At 44.3% G+C, this 27451-nt stretch overlaps 1 protein-coding gene across 9 annotated transcripts in view; it reads right to left on the bottom strand.

The window, feature by feature from the left end:
* Positions 1–27451, bottom strand: part of PLEKHG5 (pleckstrin homology and RhoGEF domain containing G5) — a 533554-nt gene that overhangs the window by 278277 nt on the left and 227826 nt on the right. Inside the window, exon 1 of one of the 9 annotated variants that reach the window (XM_068240436.1) lies at positions 13034–13063. The exons of 6 other annotated variants lie outside the window; for them this stretch is intronic. In XM_068240436.1, the coding sequence (XP_068096537.1) occupies positions 13034–13048 (15 nt within the window). In that variant the 5' untranslated portion in view covers positions 13049–13063. Of the gene's footprint in view, positions 1–6615; positions 7061–13033; positions 13064–27451 lie in introns of those variants that run through there. 2 more of the 9 variants (XM_068240437.1, XM_068240439.1) reach the window with 2 other exon arrangements.

Raw genomic sequence — 27451 nt, 5'->3', positions numbered from 1 at the left:
GGAATGTGGCCAGAAAACAGCAAAAATCTATTAACCCTTCACACTCTCGCATGCAAATGTTCAAACAAATGCATTCACAGATTCATTCATCCAGGCACCACTGTTATCCCTACAGGTCAGTAACAAGAAAAAACACATATATCCAGGCACATCACCTCTAGAAGGGACATTAAATAAATTATTAAAGAAAACCTGAACTGAAAATTAAAAGTCAAAATAAGCATACACAAGTCATACTTACCTTCCATGTAGTCAACTCCTCAGTCTCTCCTGTCCCGCGTCTTATTTGTTCACTGTGATCAAGGGAATTTTCCGTCCTCTATTTTGAAAATGGCCATTACCCATAACAGCTTTCTGGTCAGCACACAGTTAAACTGTAACATCGCCCACTTGAGCCATAGGGAAACATGGACATTACCTGGTACATCAGTTTTCCTCTCAGCTATAACTGACAGCAACTGATATTTTACTGACAGCAACTGATATATTTCAGATCTGACAAAATATTGTCAGAACTGGAAGGGATTATTGTCAGAAGAAAATGAAGAGAGGAACTGATGGCAAGGTAACTATGCAATGTTCATTTGAAGTTACCTTATGTGTTTATTTTAAATATTTTTACTCAGTACAGGTTCTCTTTAAGGAAAGGGAGGTGCTCCTTCCCCTGTTTTTTTGTCATATATATACACACATATACACACACACACACTGTATAATGAAGCACAGTATAACTATAATTTCTACTCACTTTGAATTTGATACTTACCTGAGTAGAGCAATGGCTCTGGATAGTACAGAGCTTTAACGGTCCTCCGCCCGACCTGTAGTTCTAGCACTGTCCACCGGTTATGGTATACAACCTGTTCAGTCAAACAACTGTTTGAAACTACCTACACAGCCTATGCACATGGAAAGCAATACAGGTAGTCTCAGAGTTAAAAATGCAAAGAAAAAATGTTTAAAAAAAAAAATGTTTTTTAAACCGGTAAAATTTCATTTTGCTTTGATTCACTGAGGTCATGGGGGAACAGAGGTGACACCCTGGAGGCAAAGGAAGGGATAGAGGAGGTTCAATGGACAGAGATGGCATAGTGTTTTGACTTATGGACAGAGTCAGGTTAAGAACACAAACATTTATATCGCGCTTTTCTCCTGGTGGACTCAAAGCGCCAGAGCTGCAGCCACTAGGACATGCTCTATAGGCAGTAGCAGTGTTAGTGAGACTTGCCCAAGGTCTCCTACTGAATAGGTGCTGGCTTACTGAACAGGCAATACGGAGATTCGAACCCAGGCCTGCTGTGTCAGAGGCAGAGCCATTAACCATTACACTATCCAGCCACATCCTACAGTCCCCCTGTCTTGTTTGTTAATTGTGCACTACCTGTACTGTCATAATCCTGTGACCAGAGACACTATTGACAGTCACATAGACCTCATAAATAATAATCAGGGTTTTCCCCGGATAGCAGTATTCTGGAATTATTTTGGTATTATATCATCATTTTAAATACAAACAGTGCTCAATGCAGTCCTAACAACAATGAAGACCAAATGCCTACTCCAACCAAAATAGAGATAGTTATTAATTTGGAGAATAGCTTACTGAACCTCATCAGAAGAGCATTAGCAAGACATGTCCCACCACAGTTCCTTGGCCTGTCCCTGTCCACCAATGGCGCCTCATTACACCATGGAGTCTGCTTTAAATGAAATAAATGATACAACAGTATGGGTGAAACAGTGTATAAACACTGCAGCTTTGCAAACCTGGACACAAGCACAGAATCTCCACAAGATACGTTAGACATTTACCTCTCCAGCATCTTTCAGAACAAACTGGTTTGGCTAAAGTGGTCACTTAAAGAGGAACTGTCGTGAAAATCTTAACATTTAAAACACATACAAATAAGAAGTACATTTCTCTCAGAGTAAAATGAGCCATACATTACTTTTCTCCTATGTTGCTGTCACTTACAGTAAGTAGTAGAAATCTGACATTACCGACAGATTTTTGACTAGCCCACCGTCTCATAGGGGGGTTCTCAGGGTTTTCTTTATTTTTAAAAGCACTTGGTGAATGGCAGTTGCTCCATCCAACTGCCAAAATAGTGTGCAGCGAGCAGGGAGGCTGGCCAGCATCTTTATATTAATCATTTTCAGGGAATGTCTTTATAAATAATAAATGCTGTGAATCCCCTATGGAGAGATGGACTAGCCCAAAACCTGTCGGTAATGTCAGATATCTACTACCTACTGTAAGTGACAGCAAAATAGGAGAGAAGTAATTTATGGCTCATTTTACTCTGGGAGAAATGTACTTCTTATTTGTATGAATTTTAAATTTTAAGATTTTCCCAACAGTTCCTCTTTAACAGATCTGGGTATACACAGTTGATCCAGACCCAATGGTGCAGCGATAGGGGATGTAGAGGTTGCGCTCCCACCAGTGCTCCTAGACCAAAAGGAGTTCATCAGCAGCGCTCCTTCAACCACTCTATTAATTCTTCACTGGTGCTTTGAATATTTGCAATAATTTATAAACTCTTTTCTTGCTGTTGTCAAAACGGCTTGTTCCTAAAGCTGGTAAGGCATGAACCACACTTTCTTGAGCTATAATAACTAGGTCAATATGGGTGTGTGTCCATTACAGTGGTTGGTTCCACCTCCCAAATAAAATTAAAAAGCTAGGGCCAGCACTCAGTCACTGAAGTTCATTTTTCCATGGAATGATTGAGCAATGGAATGTACTTATCTATACTGTATTAGATCTCGCAAGACCCCTTCCTCAAGAAAATATAAGGCCTGGTCATCTGACCGAAACGCAGCACATATTTGCACCATGCAATCTGAGCTTCTGTCCAGCCATAGCGATGTTTGCCTAGAAATCTGTTGTATACTAGACAAGTGCGCACCATATTTAGATCAGATGATCATTCCATAGTTTTACTTGAAGAATAAGAATAATGGCCCATTCAAGATACTAAAGCATTATGAATTTCATAGCTCTGTCATTGCATGGAATAAACTTTTGTGCTTTTGCAATTTCTCACTGCAGCACTGTAGCTGAGTGGATAGCAACTCTCAGGTCCTAAGTTTGATCCCCAGCAGGCATAAAGAGTTTTTATGTTTTCACTGTGTTTGCATGACTTGCAAATCAATATGGAAATCTCAATCGCTGTACAAGTGTCTTGCATTAAATTCAAAACTGCTTAAAAAATAGCACCATAACACATGGCAAACATCAACCAACCACTCAATTCATGCTTTCTAGTGGGTCCCAGCCCTAAGTGATACAGTTCTGTTTTATATTCCTTTTCATGAGACATATCCCATTGAAATGTTTGTCATGAATACGAACAAAGCTAATTTACATGAAAAATTATTCTGATTAACTTCTAAATGTGATTTTTCACACAAAACAAAAATTTCCTTTCTTATTGACTTGTCCCTCAGGCAGAGCACACCAGACAGGGGCAGCAGCACTATTATGTACAGGCGCAGTATAAGCCCCTCAGGCAGAGCATACCAGACAGGGGCAGCAGCACTATTATGTACAGGCACGGTATAAGCCCCTCAGGAAGAGCGCATCAAGCAGGGGCAGCAGCACTATTATTATGTACAGGCACAGTATAAGCCCCTCATGCAGAGCACCCCAGACAGGGGCAGTAGAACTATTATCAGCAAAAGCTCGGTATACAGAGGCGTCAGAGTAGAGTAAAACGTTTTAAAAACCGTTTAAAAGCAGAGGGGGATGTTAGGGTGGACTTACCTCCCTCTTACAAAAAAGAAAACTCACTTGAGTCTCGATAAAACAGAATTGACAAATAATTTATTCAACTCCACAAATGCAACGCGTTTCGCGGGCATGACCCCGCTTCCTCAGGCAAAAATGGGAGCACAACTCAGTGGGTCAAGCAGTAGGTTTGAGTGCCTCTGTCTGGCGCTCAAACCTACTGCTTGACCCACTGAGTTGTGCTCCCATTTTTGCCTGAGGAAGCGGGGTCACGGCCGCGAAACGCGTTGCATTTGTGGAGTTGAATAAATTATTTGTCAATTCTGTCTTTTCGAGACTCAAGTGAGTTTTCTTTTTTGTAAGAGGGAGGTAAGTCCACCCTAACATCCCCCTCTGCTTTTAAACGGTTTTAAAAACGTTTTACTCTACTCTGGTGCCTCTGTATACCGAGCTTTTGCTGATCTTCTAGTCCACCCTGGGTGGAGGGGTGCATCCCCATCTACTATCTACAGAGAGCGACTTCTTAACCTGAGTGGGGTCAGGTCCTAATGCTCCCCACCTGCATTTAAAGTGGTTGCCTATGGATAACCCGTGTTTGTGAGTATATACACAAATTGTATTGAACTCTTCATTTTACCTGACAATACTGCACCATATTGGGCTCTCGATTCTCTTCTTGTTTTTAAGTAGAACTATTAGGTACAGGCACAGTATAAGCTCCTCAGGCAGAGCACCCCAGACAGGGGCAGTAGAACTATTATGTACAGGCGCAGTATAAGCCCCACAGGCAGAGTGCATCAAGCAGGGGCAGCAGCACTATTATTATGTACAGGCACAGTATAAGCCCCTCAAACAGAGCACACCAGACAGGGGCAGCAGCACTCTTTTTATGTACAGGCACAGTATAAGCAGGGCTGGATTTAGGCCATGGCCTAGGGCACCACAGGAGGAAGGGCACCAAAGCAGCAGGCTAAGCTGGTGCAGTATTTGCAAGTTTGCAGATGCTGCAATGCAGGGAGATCAGGTACGTGTCTGACCATGGTACTCTGCTGCTAGCTGCCTGTGCAGAGCCACCTTGCTCTCTGTGCGCGTTTGCATTGTGGCTGGTGGCTATGAACTTGGGCAGCATTAGAAACAGAAAAGAAGAGGAAGCTTCTGCACTGGAGATGAGCGCAGAAATGCGTGACACAGATGGCTGCTGTGGTGTAAAGGCGAGCTCGCTACCTATACTGAAAGGTGTGGTTGTGGGAAAAGGAGGGATTAAGGGAGTCATCTGGCTACCTATACTGGAGGGAAAGGGGGGAGGAGTTATCTGGCTACCTATACTGGGGGGTCATCAGGTTACCTACACTAGAGAGAAGGGTGAGGGGTCATCTCGCTACCTATATGGATGGGGGGTGGCTTGTGACAGTGGCCTAGGGTGGTAAACAGTACAAATCCGGCCCTGAGTATAAGCCCCACAGACAGAGCACACCAGACAGGAGCAGCTACACTATTATGTATAGGCACAGTATAAGCCCCTCAGGCAGAGCACACCAGACCGGGGCAGCAGCACTATTATGTACAGGCACAGTATAAGCCCCTCAGGCAGAGCACACCAGACAGGGGCAGCAGCACTATTATGTACAGAGACAGTATAAGCCCCTCAGGCAGAGCACACCAGACAGGGGCAGCTGCACTATTCGGCAGGCAAAGGATAAGCCCCTCAGGTAGTTCACATCAGGCAGAGGCAGCAGCACTGCTGTACAGGCACAGTATAGGCCCCTCAGGCAGAGCACACCAGGCAGGGACAGCAGCACTATTATGTACAGGCACAGTATAAACCCTCAGGCAGAGCCCCTCAAGCAGGGGCAGCAGCACTATTATGTACAGGCACAGTATAAGCCCCTCAGGCAGAGCACAACAGGAAGGGGCACCAGCACTATGCCCAGTATAAGCCCGTCAGGCAGAGCACACAAGAAAGAGGCAGCAGCACTACTATGTACAGGCACAGTATAAGCCCCTCAGGCTGAGCACACCAGACCGGAGCAGCAGCACTATTATGTACAGAGACAATATAAGCCCCTCGGCAGAGCACACCAGACAGGGGAAGCAGCACTATTATGTATAGGCACAGTATAAGCCCCTCAGGCAGAGCACACCAGGCAGGGACAGCAGCACTATGATGTACAGGCACAGTATAAGCCCCTCAGGCAGAGCACACCAGGCAGGGACAGCAGCACTATTATGTACAGGCACAGTATAAGCCCCTCAGGCAGAGTACATCAGACAGGGGAAGCAGCACTATTATGTACAGGCACAGTATAAGCCCCTCAGGCAGAGCACACTGGACAGGGGCAGTAGCACTATTATGTACAGGGACAGTATAGGCCCCTCAGGCAGAGCACACCAGACAGGGGCAGTAGAACTATTATGTACAGGCACAGTATAAGCCCCTCAGGCAGAGCACATCAAGCAGGGGCAGCAGCACGGTTATTATGTACAGGCACAGTATAAGCCCCTCAGGCAGAGCACACCAGACAGAGGCAGCAGCACTATTATGTACAGGCACAGTATAAGCCCCTCAGGCAGAGCACACCAGGCAGGGGCAGTAGCACTATTATTATGTACAGGCACAGTATAAGCCCCTCAGGCAGAGCACACCAGGCAGGGGAGGCAGCACTATTATGTGCAGGCACAGTATAAGCCCCTCAGGCAGAGCACACCAGGCAGGGGCAGCAGCACTATGCCCAGTATAAACCCCCTCAGGCAGAGCACAGCAGATAAGGTAGGGGAAGTAGTATCATTCTGTACATACAGACACAATATAAACCACTCTGACAGAGCAGCCTGGGCAGAGGTAGTTACTCTATACTGACACAGTAAAGAATCTTCAGACTCACCTTTCAGGCAGATGGAAGGCCGGGCACAGGCAGGGATGCTGGGTGAACATTGGCTAGAATAGAAAAACAGCTGCCACATCCAGTTTGGGGGGGGGGGTGGGGGTACAGAGCAGAGCAGTAGAGGCGATTTCACCCACAGAACACAGAGCTACTTTTTCACCTTGGAAATCCCAGGAGCAGTGCAGCAATTTCCAGAGACGGCAGACTATGATGCTTCCACTGAGTCACCCATCCATCCGCAGGGATTGCTCCCGGATCAGTGCTCTGTGACAGGCTGTAGAAGGTGTGGTGTTCTTCTGCAGCTCCTGGAATCTTGTTTAGGCGCAAAGGCAGTCCCCTCTATTTTATGTAGCGAGGTCTGGAATCTTGGTTACTTTTGTTCTGTATTACAAGCTAGTGCGACTGAGTGAGTGTGTCTCTCCTACACTGAGCTGCCTGTGTCTGATCCTCCTCCTCACCCTCCCCTTCTACAATGAGCACACTGCTGGAACTTAAGCCTGCAGGGCTCGTTCAAGACACTTCTCTCTCCCAGGTGAACAGGGAGGAGGGGGATCAGTGAACACCTGTCTGAGCATCAGGTTTCCAGAGCTGTACGAGGATGCAGGAAAGCAGAAAACCACATGTGGGATTTTCTTATACTGCAAACAGCCATGCAAAAAAAGCACTAATAATGCTCATCTACTAATGGCCACAGATACATTTGGATTACATGATATTTGCGAGTTAATCCTCTCTTGTGGATATCAGTGAGGCTGCCTAAAGTAGGTTGGTAAATAAAGAAAAGAACACTAAAGGGGCCCATACACTGGTCGATTTCAGCCATCGATCAATCGAGTCTATGGAATTGATTGATCGAAAATCGATTCTATCAAATCTATCGATCAACCGATTTGCAGCCAATTTCGATGGATTTGATCTATCTGACAGGATGGAAAATCTAGGTCAATTTGCTGCTTGCAGCAGACCAATGGCCTATAGAGTTGCATTGGATCTAAAGCCCCTTCTAGACAGAGCGATCCGGCGGCTCTATTAGCCGCCGGATCGACTCTTCCGCATCCCCGCGCGTACCCGCCGCGTCCCCGCTTGTCCGCGCGTGGGTCGGATTCGATACCCGCTCGTCCCCACCGGCGGCGCTTATCTTCCGCTCGATTCCCTGCTATTGTCTGCTCGCGGGGTGGAGCGGGCAATCGGCCGCGGCGAGATTGGACCTGTCAGATCTTACCAATCGAGCCGCATCAGCGGCTCGATTGATAAGTAAGATCGGCACGTGTAGACCCAGCTTTATGGTCCAATAATGCATTTAGATCGATTTCCAATATATTTAATTCTGAAATCTATTGGAAATCTGTTCCTAGTGTGTGGCATACATCAGGTAGAGTCCTGACAGATTCAACTTGACAGGCATCTGACAGAAATCCATCTGATGGTCGAATCTGCTGAAAATCTATAAGTGTATGGCCACCTTAACCCTTAATAAAAGTAGTAGTATTCCATCAATTTGACACCAGCCAGTAGTCTATAGAGTTATGTGCGTGGATCTTACAATGTATCACGTACAGTATTTAGTAATAACATGGTGCAGTGTGCCCAGTTTCCTTTTCTTCATCATATTCTATGTAAAGAAGAGATTCATCAGTTATAATGATTTGCAGGGAAGTAGAGCAAGACAAGATCATGCTTCATGTTGCTAAAGGTTTTAGAATGTCTAGTGTCAAATAATGTAATAATGATAGGGCAATCATATAATACAATAGTACTTCAGTATTGTTTTTTACCAACAGTCAAAAAAACCCCCAATTTATGCAGATCTTCCTAACTGAACTTAGACCAGTAAATCAAATTCACAGCCCGGTAAATCCGCCAGTCAGCAACGCTCCCGGCCGTGGGAGCATGTGCGGGCGGACTCTGCCGACTGGAGCAGACTGGCGGATTACTGGGCTGCCTGGCGCAGGATCTAGGAGACCTGGGAAGATGGTGAAGGAATGGTCAGCTTAAAGTGTACTTGTCGGGCATAAAATAAAAAATCAATTGGCCAATATTTCCCATGCTGAGACAATGCACTTTCTATAGTGAAGGGCGGGCAAATCAGGCAGAGGAGAGTAAGGGAGGAAATGGCTTCAAAATAGCCACACTTAAAATAGGAAATGCTAAGAAGGATTTTCTCTTTTTTTACTGTAGAAAAATCACTAAAATCAAAACGTGGACACTACAATATATACTGTATGTTATGTAAGTAGAGCAAATATTTATCTACCTATATATGTGTTTTTTTTCTGAGATAGTATGGCTGACAGCTCCTCTTTAAAGGGGGGCTGGAGGAAGCCCCAGGTATGTACACATTTTTTAATCCCCCATTTCAGGTACGCTTTAAAGCTTACATGACGTGAGAATCCGATAGACCATAAAGTTAACATGAAGTGAGAATACTGTACACTGTAACATCAGATGTGGTTTTTGAACCTTTTTTTCTTCTGTCTCATTTTGCCATATTTAAGATTGACTAGTACAGTCACAGCTGTCACAGGTGAACTGGACTCCCTCCCTTCTGATTACTCATGTGACCTAGGTGGAAAGGAGACAGTATGACTCATTAGGAGGGAGGGATTGCAAAGGGATCACTTGCTTGTCACTTGAGTCATAACTTGGCTGTCACTCAAGCTGGCTTGAGTAACCTTCAGGACTCTTTGATATGGATGGATAAGACAGAATAAAAAGTGGTTAGGGTAAGGGCTGGGACCCACTAGAAATTGTGAACCATTGATTCTGAAGCGTGCATGAAACAGCTCCAGTGGGCACCACAGCATCTGTGCTTTTATTCTGTTTTAGGTAATCATTGTGAATGCATATAGATGGTTGTGCTACAGGTTTTAGTAGTTAGGAGCTCATAGCAAACATGAAAACTGAATGTGTCATGGGGAGATCTGCCAGCATGTGCAGAGATTATGGTCATCTGTGATCCACTGAAGAAATGGGTAAAAAAAAAAAACTATAAAAAAATTGGATTTCTTCAATATTCAATATTAAGAAGAAAACATGGAAGTGCTGCATATAAGAATACATTGTGTGTGGAAATTGCAAGAATTTGTTAGTGTTAGGTTAAAAAAAAACAAAAAAAACCCCAGTAAACTAAAGAACCCACTAATGATACAATCGTCATTGTACAATCGTCATTGTACAATCTTACCAAATCTATGTAGTAGAAGGGTAAATTGAGTAGATATACTTTGAATGGATACTTTAGGTAGTCCTTCCTGTTACATAAACGTGGTGAGATTATACAATCATTGTACAATCAAGATTGTATTATTAGTGTGTACCTTAACCCTTTTGATTCAGGTTTACATGATTATAATCAAATAAGGAGTATACTAACAAATAGAGAAATACCCACACTTAAAGAGGAACTATAGTGAGAAAAAAACCCAATAAATAAAACAGCCTATTTTTTTACAATATTCATTTATAAATTAATTTAGTCAGTGTTTGCCCATTGTACAATATTTCCTCTCCCTGATTTACATTCTAAGATTTATCACTGGTGGTGACATCTTCCTCCTGTCAGGTGATCCCTGCCTTACATTTGTTCACTGAGTGTTCTATGCACAGAGGAAATACTGCTTGCTTGGCAGGTGGCAACAGCTGTTATTTTACACAATGCAACAAGTTTGACAGACAGGAAACTGTCAGGGCCATGGCATCACACTGTGGGAGGGCTTTCACCACAATATGAACCACACAGATGTCCCTGATGATCTATTATAGACAAGGTAAAAATGTATCTGTGAAAAGGAGTGTACACTACTGATTGGGATTAAATTCAATACTGGTTTAGGTTCACAGTGGTCAGTTGCATAATTCACATATTATAATGACTGGGAACTGCAATGGAGACAGGGCATAGACTTTAATACAAAGCCTGCATGCAGCAAGTTAGAATAACGTGATCTGTAACTGTGAACAGGCCCATAGAACTGTATGGGCAGTGAGTTGACATGCAGAATTATTCTGCATCCCAACTGACCACTGTGAACAGGGCCTTAAAGGGAACCTAAACTGAGAAGGATGGGGATTTTCCTTTTAAAATAATACCAGTTGCCTCACTCTCCTGCTGATCCTGTGTTTCTAATATTTTTTGCCACAGCCCCTCAACAAGCATGCAGATCAGGTGCTCTGACTGAAGTCAGACTGGATTAGCTGCATGCTTGTTTCAGGTGTGTGATTTAGCCACTACTGCAGCCAAAGAGATCCGCAGGACTGCCAGGCAACTGGTATTGTTTAAAAGGAAACATTTATATCCCTATCAGTTAAGGTTCCCTTTAAAGAGACACTGAAGGCACTCAAAGGGGCCCTATGGTGAAAAATTGATAATTTTAAAATATGTGCAAACATAAACAAATAAGAAGTACGTTTTTTCCAGAGTAAAACGAGCCATAATTTTTTTCTCCTATATTGCTGTCACAATAGGTAGTAGAAATCTGACTGAAGCAACAGGTTTTGGACTAGTCCATATCTTCATGGGGGGATTCTCCGGGATTTATTTATATTCAAAAGCACTTAGTGAATGGCAGTTGCTCTGTCCAACTTCCAAAAAACTGTGTAGCGAGCAGGGAAGCTGGCCAGCATCATTGTTTAAATCCTTTTTAGGGAATATCTTTATAAAGAATAAAAGCCAGGCTGAGAATTCCCTATGAAGAGATGGACTAGTCAAAAACCTGTCGCTTCTGTCAGATTTTTACTGCCTACTGTAAGTGACAGCAACATAGGAGAAAAGTAATTTATAGCTCATTTTGCTCTGGAAAAACGTACTTCTTATTGGTCTATGTTTGCACATATTTTAAATTTTACAATTTTTTTGCCATAGTGCCCCTTTAAAAAACGTCTTTTTACCTTTTATTTATGTTAGGCATGTTAGCCCAAGTTAAAACGTTGTTATCCCGCGGCAGTACGAGGATTTTTTACCACCCAAATCCCCTGTGCAAAATCCACAACTTTCTTGGTCGGGGATTTTGCTGCCCAGGGAGGCAGAGCTTTCGGCTGTAGCTTCAGAGTCTCTTTAAAATTCCTCTTAAATCTGCTCTCTCAGCGCAGAGAGGAGGTGGGCAGGGCCAGCTCTGTTTAACAGGGAAAAAAATACTGGTGGTGCCTCCTATCATCTTCTCCTTAAAGAAGAACTTCAGCCAAAACAAACATACTGTCATTAAGTTACATCAGTTATGTTAATTAAAATAGATAGGTCATATAGGCCCATATGCAATTCATTTTTTCACCTGAGTTATCTCCTAGGAGATAATTTTCATCTTCTCTTTAAACTAAATTTTCAGCATTTTACAATTGAAAAAGTACCCAAAAGTTGATTAAAAAATACTATCAAATATATTTTGAGTATTTCCTTGCAGGTTGGTGACTTAAAAAGCATTTTATGACAAGTTGTAAAAATATCACCTAGGTGAAAATTCGGGAGAAAAAATGAATTGCATATGGGCCATAATCTCTTACCCACCCTGTTTTAGAAGAACAGGCAAATGTTTTATTTCATGAGGGCAGCCATCTTTTTGGTTGAAAGGAGGTGACAGGGAGCATGAGACACAGTTCCAACTGTCTTGTGTGCTGATCACCCATCCCAGTTGCTAGGCAACGTGAATAACAACATAGGAAATCCCATCATGCTTTGCACAGCATCAGGGAAAAAAAGCCCGGGTAGTTTTCTTTGATGGGTGGAGTTTAGCTAAAAATGCAGCTAAAAATGATGCTTTGGTAAGAAAAACAAAGTTCTGATGCTGTGAAACTGTTAACACCAAGCCTTTTCAGTTCTGCTGAGTAGATTTTTAGTCCGGAGGTTCACTACCTGCTGTGAGTAATATGGTCATAGGGGGACGAGTTTAGACATAACTCAGACCACTGTTGTTATAGGGGGAGGAGGAGGAGTTTAGACAAAACACAGACCACTGTTTAGTCCAGCCAAACAGTATGACAATTAGCAAAGGAAGTTAGCATCACAAATCCAACAGGCTAGATAATAATAAAAGAATCATGCAATAATGGTTAACATGCAATGCACAAAAACGTTACACCTTGCAGATATAGTGTAAAATATGCTATGGCCCCTATTCAACTACATTTTCTTCTGAGTTTTCTCACAGGATAGGTTTTCACACCTGATTAATAAAATACCCTCTAAGCTTTTTTACCTACTTTTTCCTTTTTCAGTTGTGAGAAATTATTTTGTACGTTAAAAAAATCTTCTGATTGAAAAGTGGACTGCTGACTTGGGCGCTTCTCTAGATGAAGAGGACTGGGATAAAGCCTTAGCCCTTTCACACAAGATGCCCCCTACCCTCGCATCACAAGAATGCAAATATAAACCATTTACTAGATGGTTTATATTGGAGATGGGTTGAGACTAATGGCAAATACTTACATATATGGTGGTCATCTCAGCGGATTAAACCTTTCTTGGGTCTAGTTTTCCACCAACACAAATGTTTATTTGGTTCCCCTGATGCCATGTACTACGGAGATTGCCCTTCTGTCAGTGCTGCCTGGATCGATACGAAAAGCCCAAAAAATCAATTTTAAGGTTCATACCGATAGCAGCACAACTTCTTAAAACCAAATTTTGGAAATCGCAATCAATCCCCTCCATTCTCATCTAGATTAAACAGGTAAAAATCTACATGAGGATGGATGAACTTAACCCCTTGCGGACATGATGGCTCTGGCTGCTTTAAGAACAGAGCTGTCAGTGCCCTTTTAAGAGCATTGGTTTTGGCATTGGCTCACAGCAATCACATGGTGAGAAGCCAATGAAATTGGCTGTTGACCGATACACAGAAGCTCTGCTATCAGTGCGAGCGAGCAGCACATGTGGTGGGGATGACTGAAGTCTATGCCCTGGCAGGAGTAAAAGGACATAAACAGGCCATAGATTTAAATCATCAAGGTACAGAAGAGGTTAAGCTGTTGGATCAAAACAAACAAGATAAGTTTGTAACAAGTTGGGTGGCATGGATAGAATTCAGGGTCTCAGGGCAACTCAATGAAATGGAGCAAACACATTAGCAACCTAAATCTGGTGGGATATAGCACATCCCTTAAGAGTGCTAGTGCTTGGTCTCTAAGCTAACCATCACAGGCTCTTTAGTGTGATGTACATATGTTACACCCACTGCCCCTTTAACTTGAGGCTCTCTTCCCACGTAATAACAAAGCATGGTTTCCAAATAGGTTAACTTGGTTAAGATATTGTCTATACATCACTTCAGCTCCCTAGATACTAACACAAATATATCTAAGGTCCTTGTAAATTTTGGTACTCCTTAATGGTTGACTTTAAATTTTCCATGAACCTTCCCTTGCCTCCCCACTCACCTGCCAACCCCTCACTTGCATTCCCCTGCTTACCCTCTGCTCTTCCCCATCTTACCTTAGGGACTTCAATTTCTCTCAATTGGTTATTAAGTTGAGAATTGACATACCTACCTAACATTGATTGTAAAGTTCTTGGACATATTTCAGTATGCATCTCTTATCTGTAACAGTCAGTTTTTGGTAGCTTTGTAAACCCTTAATAAAAATTGTGGGGTGGTTTGCCTGATCTGTGCTGCGTAGGCTCTCCAGCCCGCAGCACAGATCAGGATTATGCCAGGGCGATCAGACTTACCCCCTTTTTTCCCCACTAGGGGGATGTCCTCCTGGGGGGGTCTGATCGCCGCCGGCTTGCTGCGCTTTGCGGGAGGGGGCTCTTCAAAGTCCCCCTCCGCAGCGTTTTCGGTTCTCTGTCCCTCTCCCTCCCCTTGTGAGCGGCGCAGGACGGATATCCGTCCTGCGCACTGTAGGATAGGCTTCAGCCTATCATATGCCGGTGATCCCCGGCCAATCAGGGAACCTGGGGATCGCCGATCTGCCTTACGGCGCTGCTGCGCAGCAGCGCCGTATGATGTAAACAGCGGGGATTTCTTCCCCGCGTGTTTACATTTTGCCGGCGAGCCGCGATCGGCGGCTCTCCGGCTGTTCACGGAGACACCCTCCGTGAACTGACATGGAGACCATGGTAACCCACTTAAGACCTGCTGACGCCTATGGGTATTAGCTGGTCCTTAAGTGGTTAAAAAAAAATCTAAGAGAAAAATCCAGTGAAAAGCTACCATACATGTATTAAAAAAGACCACATTTTTTGTTTGTACCACACAGCAAATCATGTGGTAACCACAGTGAAATGGTTCATGTCCCATAGGGGAAAGCCAGTCCCCAGTGCAACCATGCCTCCCCGTGACCGACTGCTTACAGAGCAGCAAGTACATTGGCTATGAGGACTTAAGGCTCGGTTCACATTTGTTTTATAGACGTATCCGTGGCTCTGTTTTTGGGCTCGGACCAAAACCCGAGCTACGGATACCAATGTTAAAAATAGCGCCCGTCTTCACCCACTTCAAAAACGGATCTGTGGGTGATCTGCTTTGGAAAACTGAAAGGAGGGTCCAGATTTGCAGGGTTTTCACGGACCCCAGATACACGCAGGGGTAGTGAAAGGCAATACAAACATGGATTTCCCTCTTCACAGGCTATTTGCATACAAAAACAGAGGGAGATCTGGATTGCCATGCTGGAGGGGGTAGCAGCCAGGAAGGAGGCCAACGGCACAGCGGTAGGGAGGGGGTCGGACGCCCCCCCCTCCCTTGGGTGCCTCCTTCCACCCTCCCCCTCCAGCTACTTTTGTTAAAATCATTGCCTGCGGTGAGTGACTAGCGGGGAACTTACCTCCTTGTTCCACCTCTCGCCGCATCACTTCCTGCAATGCCGCCCTCTGAAATACAGAGGGCAGCACTGCAGGACGTGACGTAGCGAGCGGTGGAACTCAAGGAAGAGAGTGAGTTCCCCGCTCGCCGCAGGCAATAATTTTAACAAAAGTATCTGGAGGGGGGGGGGGACACGGAAGGGGGCACCAAGGTAAGTGAGGGGGGGTCCGACCCCCTCCCCACCGCTGTGCCCCCTTCCTGGCTGCTACCCCCTCCAGCATGGCAAGTATAGTCTTGCTCAGAACCCTCTGTTCTGAGATACCAAAAGCATAGGATTCTGCTGCAAAGTCTCTGGGACTCTCCACAAAATACTCTCTACTATCTTCAATTCATGCCCCTCCAACCCGTAAACACTTACGGTAATCTCCTATGCACATAGTTTTTGATCCAGTCAACTCTAGACAAACAAATATATAACTTCACAGAAGCAAAATCAAAATATGAATTTCTTCCAATGCTTGGCTTCAATTTAATAAATTGAAGACCAGATTAATATCTGGACGACAACAAGACACAATATATATTTTTGGGTCACTCTTTTTTTTCTTTTCTTTATCTAATTTTTTATTTTTTCCTCTCTGCACACACTGAACCACTCTCTTGTGTCTCACTACCATTTCTACTAACTTCCCACAAGTCCTCTTTGGACCACTCCCAACAGAGCACCTTTAATATTCACTGGTTAGATATTCTGTTTCTCCTCTCCACTGCTTTGTGTCATCACATTTTTCTCTGTTTACATATGCAAGATGACAAAAGTAATGATGTACACTTGACACCCTAAGGTTACGTACACACATTTACTTACCTACATTGGCTAATTTTACTACCTTTGTGTAGTATGAGAGCCTACTTACACAATCTGTTCAAATTATTCAAAATCTGTTTGTTCTCATACTACATAAAAGGGATAAAATGGGCTAATCAAAATGGATGTGTCTACACACCTTATGACAAAGCAACTCAGCTTCTGAGCTTAAAGGAGAACTGAAGAGAACGGTATATGGAGGCTGTCCTGTTTATTTCCTTTTAAGCAATACCAGTTGCCTGGCAGCTCTGCTGATCCTCTGCCTCTAATACTATTAGCCATAGCCCATGAACAAGCATGCAGCAGATCAGATGTTTCAGACTTTAAAAAGAATCTGTATTGTTAAAATCGCACAAAAGTAAACATACCAATGCGTTAGGGGACATCTCCTATTACCCTCTGTCACAATTTCGCCGCTCCTCGCCGCATTAAAAGTGGTTAAAAACAGTTTTAAAAAGTTTGTTTATAAACAAACAAAATGGCCACCAAAACAGGAAGTAGGTTGATGTACAGTATGTCCACACATAGAAAATATATCCATACACAAGCAGGCTGTATACACCCTTCCTTTTGAATCTCAAGAGATCATTTGTGTGTTTCTTTCCCCCTTCTGCTCTCATGCACTGAAGTTTCAGGCTGCTCTTTTCTTCCTGCAAACAGCTTTGCCCTTGTCTGTAATTACTCAGTATGTGAAAGCCCAGTCAGCTCAGAGGAAGATTTATCCAGCTTGTAAAAGATAAGAGAGAACCGAGAAGCTGCTCTAATCTAAATAATACACAGTCAGTGTGCAGAGAGGGGCCTGGAACGGGGAGTTCATAGCAGAACCACAACACTGAAGAACTTGGCAGCCTTCCAGACACAGGCCGACAAGTCTGACAGGGGAAAGATACATTAATTTATTACAGAGACTGTTATAGTAGAAAATGCCACAGTGAGCTAGAACACATTAGAATAGCTTTTGGAACTTGTAGGATGATAAAAAACAGGATGCAATTTTTGTTACGGAGTCTCTTTAACGTCAGATCTGACAAGACTAGCTGCATGCTTGTTTCTGGTGTTATTCAGATACTGCTGCAGAGAAATAGACCAGCAGGGCTGCCAGGCAACTGGTATTGATTAAAAGGAAATAAATATGACAGCCTTCGTATACCTCTTACTTCAGTTCCCCTTTAAAAAAAAAAAAGTGATGATAGTCTTGTAAATCGTATGTAGTGGCTGGATAGTGCATGGGAGACCAGGGTTTGAATCCTGGCTAGGGTCAGTACCTATTTAGTAAGGAGTTCAAGGCAAGACTCCCCAACACTGCAGGAAGGCCTCTTGAGTGCGTCCCAGTGGCAGCAGCTCTTGAGCGCTTTGAGTCCGACAGGAAAAAAGCGCTCATCAAAGGTTAAGATTATTATTATAAAGTGTAGAGAACCCGAGAGCCCAATATAGTGTAGTATGTTAAGCATAAATGAAGTAAAGGTTATCGTGAGAAAATTATACTCACAAACATGGGTTACCACAAAGGCAACCACTGTATAGGCAGGTGAGGAGATTAGACCTGTCCTCACTCAGGGATAAGAAGTCGCTCTCTGTAGATGCGAAAGGGGGTAGATCACCCCTCTACCAGGGGTGGACACGGTATAGCAGTAGGAGAACAGAGGCGCCAGCAGGATAAAAGTGGATAAAAACTTTAAAATTTGTTGGGAGGAAGTGGTGGACTTACCTCCATAAAGCAGACACGAAAGACTGTCTGAATAGCAGCAATCACATTTATTAAATAGTACCCCAAAAAAGTGCAGCGCGTTTCGCAGGCCCAGCCCGATTCATCAGGCAATAAACATGGGGAAAAAACAGAATTTCGGCAATAGCAGGTGTAGCCCCTCAGTATGCTATTGCCGAAATTCTGTTTTGTCCCCATGTTTATTGCCTGATGAAGCAGGCTGTTCTCCCACTGCTAAGATTATTATGTAGTTCAACACACAAGCATTGATTAGTTCAGAGTGATTTCAGATGGAATTTTAATGAAAACAAAGATTTCAGTGAAGAGATTTATCTAATATCACTTACTTGTTACTGTGCTGAGGAAGAAACTCCCTCTCTGCTGGCACGTCTGTACTTTGTGCAAAGACGTTTGGGTAATGTGCACACGCATGGTCCCCTATTTATTCACCTTTACTAAAAATGAAATAGCTGGATCGGTGAACTAGGGATTTCATTTTGCTGACCTGGAAATTACATGCAGCTAGTGAAATGAGAAACTCTGAACAACCAATCTGAATATCTGGTTTAGATCAATGACCCAAAGTGTTTAAAGACTGAGATGCCACCTGATATCAGCAAGCTTTGTTTAAAGGAAACTCAGGGTGAGTGAATCAGAGCGATATTGTGGGAGCCTTTGTAGATTTGTAGGTTATGAATGTTATCTCCTTGGCTTTTGAGTAATTGGCTGCTGGTGATGACTGTCGCACTGCTGTGATTTACACGCCTGAGGAAACGTAACTTCAAATCCTTTACAAAAATGCAGCCCTTAAACCAGAATTCATGCTAACTAGCTGTTAGCAAATGTGTATTTAATCCGCACTCTGCTGCATTGCTCAGTATGAGACCTGCCAGTGATGTCAAAGTCTCTGCTCACTACTGAAATTGGTAGATGCAAATATATACTTATATGCTACATTAAACATAATATTTTGCTGTAAAAAAAACAAAAAAACAAAACCAGAAGCTGGTGGGCCAATTCGATCCTAAATGATCACATTATCAATCATTTAATTGAAGCTAATCTGAAGCGAAATAGAAGTTTTGTCAAAACTAACTTTTTTTTTTTTTAGTTATGAATGAAGTGGGGAAGGGCGAGTGATTCTATCAGGATTCGTTTGTTGTCTGTGTCTCTGGTGTGGGGATTACCCATCATTTCCTGTCCATCAGAGGTGTCACCAGAAGGTAGCAATCTCCAATGGGGTAGATGACATGTAGGAACAATAACGTTTTCCCTCACGTTGGGAAGATTTCTTCCAATTTCCCATCATATTTCTATGACTGGAAATAAGAGGAAATTTGCCCAACAGGAGCCCAGATTACAATAATATCCAAGGCGTTTTAACTTTTCTATGATGTGTCAAAATAAAATTTCCCAACTTTCACTTTAACATCCATATGAGTAAATTGGCCACTAAACTATAGAAGGGTTTGTAATGAAATTAATTTGGCTGCACCCAGCAAATGAACAACACAACATATTGTAGGAGGGTGGTTTCACTACTAAAATTGACTGTACATACTGTAATAATAGGGAATACTGCTGCAATTACACGTAGAGCACCAGCTGCACAAATATACACCTCATGTACAATAACTTGAAATGCTGTAGTTGGCAGACATTAGATGAAAGGACTTGCATAAGCACTATACCGATTTAACAACCAACGTAACACCAGGAAAACACTACAACCCTTTCTATGCAAAATTACACTGTAGGTGTACATGAGGTCATGCACTTATTGCAGTTGTAGGTGTGTTTATGTTATTATCTACTCCAAATCATAGCTGAGTAGAGCCAAACAAGAACAATAGGTTCATATAATGCAGCAAGAGCTTTCCCAACGCTGTTTCAACATCTGTGCAACCAATAAGTAGGAAGTAAGGGATAGATGAGCAAACAATCTGTAAACTAATAGATCACCAGATTTGCATATCAGTTGCTTTACTGACACAAGCATGGAAATGGCTAACTACGGTACCTAAATATATTATTGATTTAAACAAACTTTCCATTCTCAAAATTCTTGGAGATCTACTTTTAAGAGTGCTTTTCAATTGTTTGGGATGACTTGAAAGAATTCAAGTTCAGCTCACTATACACATTATGCTCTAAGGGGAAATCCATAAGCTTTACATTGTAGATAGGAGGTGAGGCCTCCTATTTGGAGCTCTATCTTTACCAACTGCTGACTAACAGTGGTGCCAGTGTTGGTTTCTGTGAGGAAACGCGGAAAAGCCGCCGCGTGTACTGATAGCAAGGCGCCTGATTCCGCGTCCAGTGTGGCGGTTTGCACGCGGAAGCGTGTGTCTGGTAGCAGGGCAGAACGCGGAAAAGCCGCCGCGTGCAGCAACAGTAAGGCGGCTGGTTCCGCGTCCAGCGCGGCGGTTTGCACGCGGCAGCGTGTGTCTGGTGTGGCTGAGTCTGTTAGTGCACCTGGATGGAGAACTACGCGCGCGAGCCAGAAGTCAGGACCTTTATACCAGCAGGAGATGGGTCAGCTGATCAGGACGATCAGCTGATTCCTGCTGGACTCCTGATTGGCTGAGTGGCTCGGGCGGGGCGGCAGAGTCCAGCAACTATATATACAGCTTGCTTGCCAGTTGCTGGTTGTCTGCCATTGCAAACACTTACGTGGAAGCATTCAGACCATAGTCAGATCCTACAATGTGTTTGAACCAGGAGGACCTGAGAATTCACACTGAGCCAGATTACTTTTGTTTATCATTGTATTATTATTCAGACTAGTTCCAGGGTGTAGAGACCAAGGACTTCACACCCAAGACTAGGGAACTGTATTATCATTTGTGTTATTATCCAGACTAGTTCCAGGGTGTAGAGACCAAGGACCTCACACCCAAGACTAGGGAACTGTATTATCATTTGTGTTATACTCCAGACTAGTTCCAGGGTGTCGAAACTACGGACCTCACACCCAGACTAGGGACTCTGTATTATTCTTTGTGTTATACGTCAGACTAGTTCCAGGGTGTAGAGACCACGGACCTCACACCAAGACTAGGCATTGTTTGTTATCTGTTATACCTTGGGAGCTATCTCTCTCCCTAAGAGATAGTCTCCAGACCTGCTAGTGACATCCACCCTTCAGGTGTCACTCACTCTCTGGCCCTTCCTGTCTCCAGCCTGACTCCTCCCCTAGGAGAGCCTCAGGCTGCTGGAAGGTTCCTGTGCTCCCAGAGCAGTGTCTCTTTACTGTATATCGCCTGCTCAGCAGGTGCATCACTCAAAGTATTACTGTTACACCAAACACTCACATATCTATAGGTGTCCAGAGGTTAGCAATATATCTGATTATTGGTGATTCTGCAGATCATCAATAATCGGGTATATATCTGCATTCTTGGAGATACTGCAGATCACCAATAATCAGATTCTCTCTGCGAGCTGACACCAATCGTTACAGTTTCATAAGTGTGTATGTTGCCCCATTTCAAGTTGCTTGTGTTAAGTACAGTTAATAAAGATTCATGTGCTTTCAGTTTGCTTTGGTTTGTTGTTATTATATTTCATATTGAGAAATTCCCACTCTGTATCTTAAATCTCAGCCAGTAGTTCAGGTGATGTGGTTCTTTCTAACAGCACTTCTGCACATGCAATGAGGAATTACCAAAATAAAACATTTTATTCAGTGGTGTAACTAACTGGGGAGCATCCCCAGCAGCTGCTGGGGGCCCAAAAAAAAGGAAGGGCTTGACTGCTTCCTTTCCTACCCCAGGGCTCTCTCTTATTCTTCTCAGGTCACTGCTCCCCCCCCCACCAACACCACGTTGAGTAGCATGGCAGAGGTGGTGATCATCTCTTCCATCACTGGTCAGATCTGTCCACTTTTATTTTAGCCACCTGCTCACACACTGGCCTTCTACTGTACATGCAACACATGGTTAGGCTTGGGACCAGGACAAGGGCAGAGTGAGTGCAAAAGAGGACAGAATGAACCCAAAGGAGGCAAGGTGCCTGCACTACCTTTCCACTGCTGCACTTCTTCACAAGTTGGAGAGAGAGGAAACTACAGAGAACTTGTTTGGGCAAACAATGCCAATGCATGCTATAGGGGGTGTGGGCGCACAGGCTAGGGGGTGGGGATGATAGAAGAATGCACATGTATTTTAGGTAAAGTTGGATGCTCATGTTGAGGAATGTGTGTGTGGGGGTGGGGGGATAATAGCTGCACAAATTGTTTGGGGGAAAGGTGGCTGCACATATTATGATAAGGGTAGAGTTGGCAGCATGTCATGGAGGATGGGAATGGGTGGCGGAACCTGGTTTTGGGGCTGAATATTGGCACACATTTTCAGGTCACACATTGTGGAGGTGGAATGATCCCTGATGGATGGGCACCAAGGGTCACCATGGGTGGTTTATCAAAGACAGTGGGACCCCATGGTTTGTAGTTAAGCCCTTTTTATCAAGTGTCTCTTGTAGATAGGCTTATGACATATTATTGTACGATGGAACTGGCCATGTGACAAAAAAACATCAAAGGGCAAATCATGCCCTGTCAGAGCTGTGAATCCCTCTCCCTTTCATCGGTGGGCTCCACGTGTTCTAGCCTTGTTTAGATAAGAGACTAAAGTGTTCAGTCTGCTGTGCAGGAAATGAATTTCTACAGCTGCAAAATGCTGCAGTAAAGCTGGTATTAGGCTTAATTGTGACTCACCCCTGTCTCGCCTTAAACTACATGTTTACTATAGGAAGGCCTTTCATCAGCCAGGCTAAAAATACCTGGTGCACACCACTGAAAAGTGCTGTAACTTATTTTTCCTCCTAAAATGAGCCTTATGTTACATGGAAAAGACAGCAGACAATCCAGTGTTTTGTGATTATATGTTACAGAACCAAAAGTAAATAATCCCAGCTGATGGACTTGGACTTGTGTGACCGCTGCTGGGAGGAGCAGACAACCTATAGAATCCTCAGAGCTTAAAGCTCCGTACAGATAGCAGAGTTTTGCCAGTCAAAACAATTACTTGTGGTTGTTTCAATGTACAGTCTGCTAACATGTACAGCGCTGTAAAAAGCGGATGGGGGGGGGGTGTAGGATGGGGGGTGTAAGGTAGCTCCCTGCAGCATTCAACTACAATGCTCCATCACAGAAGGTTGTTTTGTCACCTGTGTTTTTATAGGCCCATAATATAAGGGTGCCCATTAACAGTACAATTTTGCAGCCAATCGATCATTTCCGTTCGGTGCAGTAATCAGTTGGAAAGTAACGGTTTTGCCCACTAACAGCCAAATTACTGCTAGCCAATTTGATTAGATTAATGGGGTCAATCTGTTTTCAAATCAATCCGACTAGATTGTTTAAAGAGACACTGAAGCAAAAAGAATACGGGGTGGGATGAATCCACAATTTTTTCGAATCCGAATCCGAATCTGAAAAGGTTCTCGAATATCTCAAACCTTTCAAATCCCGAATCTCACGAATCTTGTACAAAATAATTGTGTGATATATGGAAGAAACATAGTAAGGTACAGTACATTGTGCCCCTCAAAAAGACATACAGAATGCGAGTATATTACTACTTTTCTTGCTGTAGCAAGATGTCTGTGGTGGTGTCTCTTTCCTACTTTGGAGGCAGCTTGTGTGAGGCTCAGGCAACAGTAGCCATCAGCGAGTATCTGGCTTGTGTGGGACTTGGACTGCAGGCATTCATAAAGGGAGAAGGGTAGGAAAGGCTCATTAAGTTCAACCACCAAACCTTTTCTCAAAGAACAAGCACATGATAATCAAAATGACAGTATAGGTAGCTTCTGGTAAAGGTGCCCCCAGTATAGATAGTCAGGCATAGGTTCCCCCAGTATAGATAGACAGGTAGATAGGTCCCCCCCCCCCAGTGTAGGTAGCCAGGGATAGGTCCCCCCAGTATAGGTAGCCAGGCATAGGTCCCCCCAGTATAGATAGCCAGGCATAGGTCCCCCCAGTATAGATAGCCAGGCATAGGTCCCCCCAGTGTAGGTAGCCAGGCATAGGTCCCCCCAGTATAGACAGCCAGGCATAGGTCCCCCCAGTATAGATAGCCAGGCATAGGTCCCCCCAGTATAGACAGCCAGGCATAGGTCCCCCCAGTATAGATAGACAGGTAGATAGGTCCCCCCCAGTGTAGGTAGCCAGGCATAGGTCCCCTCAGTATAGATAGCCAGGCATATGTCCCCCCAGTATAGATAGCCAGGCATAGGTCCCCCCAGTATAGATAGCCAGGCATAGGTCCCCCCAGTATAAATAGCCAGGCATAGGTCCCCCCAGTATAGATAGCCAGGCATAGGTCCCCCCAGTATAGATAGACAGGTAGATAGGTCCCCCCCAGTGTAGGTAGCCAGGCATAGGTCCCCCCAGTATAGATAGCCAGGCATAGGTCCCCCCAGTATAGACAGCCAGGCATAGGTCCCCCCAGTATAGATAGCCAGGCATAGGTCCCCCCAGTATAGATAGCCAGGCATAGGTCCCCCCAGTATAGACAGCCAGGCATAGGTCCCCCCAGTATAGATAGACAGGTAGATAGGTCCCCCCCCCCAGTGTAGGTAGCCAGGCATAGGTCCCCCCAGTATAGATAGCCAGGCATAGGTCCCCCCTGGTATAGATAGCCAGGCATAGGTCCCCCCAGTATAGATAGCCAGGCATAGGTCCCCCCCAGTATAGATAGCCAGGCATAGGTCCCCCCAGTATAGATAGCCAGGCATAGGTCCCCCCAGTATAGATAGATAGGTCCCCCCAGTGTAGGTAGCCAGGCATAGGTCCCCCCAGTATAGATAGCCAGGCATAGGTCCCCCCAGTATAGATAGCCAGGCATAGGTCCCCCCAGTATAGATAGACAGGTAGATAGGTCCCCCCCAGTGTAGGTAGCCAGGCATAGGTCCCCCCAGTATAGATAGCCAGGCATAGGTCCCCCCAGTGTAGGTAGCCAGGCATAGGTCCCCCCAGTATAGATAGCCAGGCATAGGTCCCCCCAGTATAGGTAGCCAGGCATAGGTCCCCCCAGTATAGGTAACCAGGCATAGGTCCCCCCAGTATAGGTAGCCAGGCATAGGTCCCCCCAGTATAGATAGCCAGGCATAGGTCCCCCCAGTATAGGTAGCCAGGCATAGGTCCCCCCAGTATAGACAGGTAGATAGGTCCCCCCCAGTGTAGGTAGCCAGGCATAGTTCCCCCCAGTATAGATAGCCAGGCATAGGTCCCCCCAGTATAGGTAGCCAGGCATAGGTCCCCCCAGTATAGATAGCCAGGCATAGGTCCCCCCAGTATAGATAGCCAGGTAGATAGGTCCCCCCAGTATAGATAGCCAGGCATAGGTCCTTCCAGTGTAGGTAGCCAGGCATAGGTCCCCCCAGTATAGATAGCCAGGCATAGGTCCCCCCAGTATAGGTAGCCAGGCATAGGTCCCTCCAGTATAGGTAGCCAGGCATAGTTCCCCCCAGTATAGATAGCCAGGCATAGGTCCCCCCAGTATAGATAGCCAGGCATAGGTCCCCCCAGTATAGGTAGCCAGGCATAGGTCCCCCCAGTATAGATAGCCAGGTAGATAGGTCCTCCCCAGTATAGGTAGCCAGGCATAGGTCCCCCCAGTATAGATAACCAGGCATAGGTCCCCTAGTAGGCTGCCCGCCCGCCCGACCTCACGTAGGCCCGCACCCGACCTCCAGCCGACCACCAGCCGACCTCCACCAGCAATGTCCCCCACCAGCAACGTCCCCCACGGGTGCCCCCGGACATACTGTACCTGTCGCTGTTCTGTCCGTCCACGCCTTCCGATCTAGTCCGTCCGTCCACGCCGGGTCTTCTCCGCAAAAGCGACGTCTAGAGGCAGGGCAGCGTCAACGTCATCACGCGGGAGCGGGAGCAACGCGCGGATGGACGCGAGGTCGGAGGTGGTCGCGATGACGTCACAAGCGGCGCAGGTAATGTATACGCGTGCGACGAAATGTTGCGGCGGGTTGCGCGGATTCGTCGGATTTGAATGCGCGCAAATGGCCTGGGGATTTGAATCCATGAATCTCGAATCTTTCCTAAGATTCGATGGATTCGTGGATTCGCCGGATTCGAAGTCCCATCCCTAAAAAAAACCCTCATGATTTAATGAATTGTATGTGTAGCACAGATAATTAGAACATTAGAAGCAAAGAAAATTCTCATATTTTTATTTTCAGATATATACTGTAGCTTTTATTTTTTATAACTGCATAATTCTGATAGATTTGCAATTTACAAACCATATTCTGTATTTTAACCTATTCAGGTTCCGTGGTTTTCACGTGAGAAATGTTCACCTCCCATTCATTAGCCTATAACTTTATCACTACTTATCACAATGAACTGATCTATATCTTGTTTTTTCCGCCACCAATTAGGCTTTCTTTGGAGGGTACATTTTGCTAAGAGCCACTTTACTGTAAACGCATTTTAACAGGAAGAATAAGAAAAAAATGGAAAAATTCATTATTTCTCAGTTTTCAGCCATTATAGTTTTAAAATAATACATGCCTCCATAATTAAAACTCACGTATTGTATTTGCCCATATGTCCCGGTTATTACACCGTTAAAATTATGTCCCTATCACAATGTATGGCGACAATATTTTATTTGGAAATAAAGGTGCATTTTTTCCATTTTGCATCTATCACTATTAACAAGTTTAAAATAAAAAAAATATAGAAATATTTCATCTTTACATTGATATTTAAAAAGTTTAGACCCTTAGGTAAATATTTACATGGTTTTTTTTTTTATTGTAATGTTTTTTGTTTTTTTATAGTAAACATTGTATTTGGGTAGTTTTGGGAGGGTGGGGGGTAAACAATAGATTTATAATGTAAATGTGTGTTAATTTTAATTTATTTTTATTTTCAGTTGTAGTATTACTTTTTGGCCACAAGATGGCGGCCATGAGTTTGTTTACATGACGTCACTCTAAGCGTAACACGCTTAGAGTGGCGCATCGGCGAGGGAACGGCCAGAAAAGGCGCAGCTTCCGAGAGAAGCTGTCGCTTTTTCAGCGGGGGAGAGGAATCAGTGATCGGGCACCATAGCCCGATGCTTTGATTCCCTGGCTACCCAATCCGTGGCCGGGAGTGCGCGTGCACGAGCGGGATCGGCCGCGGGAGCGCGCGGTAGCGTGCATGGTTCCTGGACGTAGTTTCTACGTCCAGGAACCAAAATAGGTTAAACTATGAAACAGAGCAGAGCTCATGACCCTTTAAACTTCCCTGCTGTAAAATCTTATCTGAAGTTGCTTACTGTTTCTTTGAAGTAGAAGTGCTTCAGCACCATAGCTGGCCAACTTGGTCAGAGAGCTCAGAGAGGCTCTTTTGCATAGATAACAGCTGCCGTGTTTTTTTTTTAACTCTTCCTGTACAGAAAACAATGGGAGAGTCATTTATTTGCTACTAATGCTCTATTTCTTAGCTGTACTACACATATAATTCATTATATCATGAGTTTGGGGTTTTTTTCCGCTTTTTTTCCGCTTCAGTGT

This window comes from Hyperolius riggenbachi, chromosome 6 (genome assembly GCF_040937935.1).
Source record: "Hyperolius riggenbachi isolate aHypRig1 chromosome 6, aHypRig1.pri, whole genome shotgun sequence".
NCBI classification, from domain to species: Eukaryota; Metazoa; Chordata; class Amphibia; order Anura; family Hyperoliidae; genus Hyperolius; species Hyperolius riggenbachi.
Note: the sequence above shows the minus strand (reverse complement) of the source record. Positions and strands in the feature narration are given on the sequence as shown.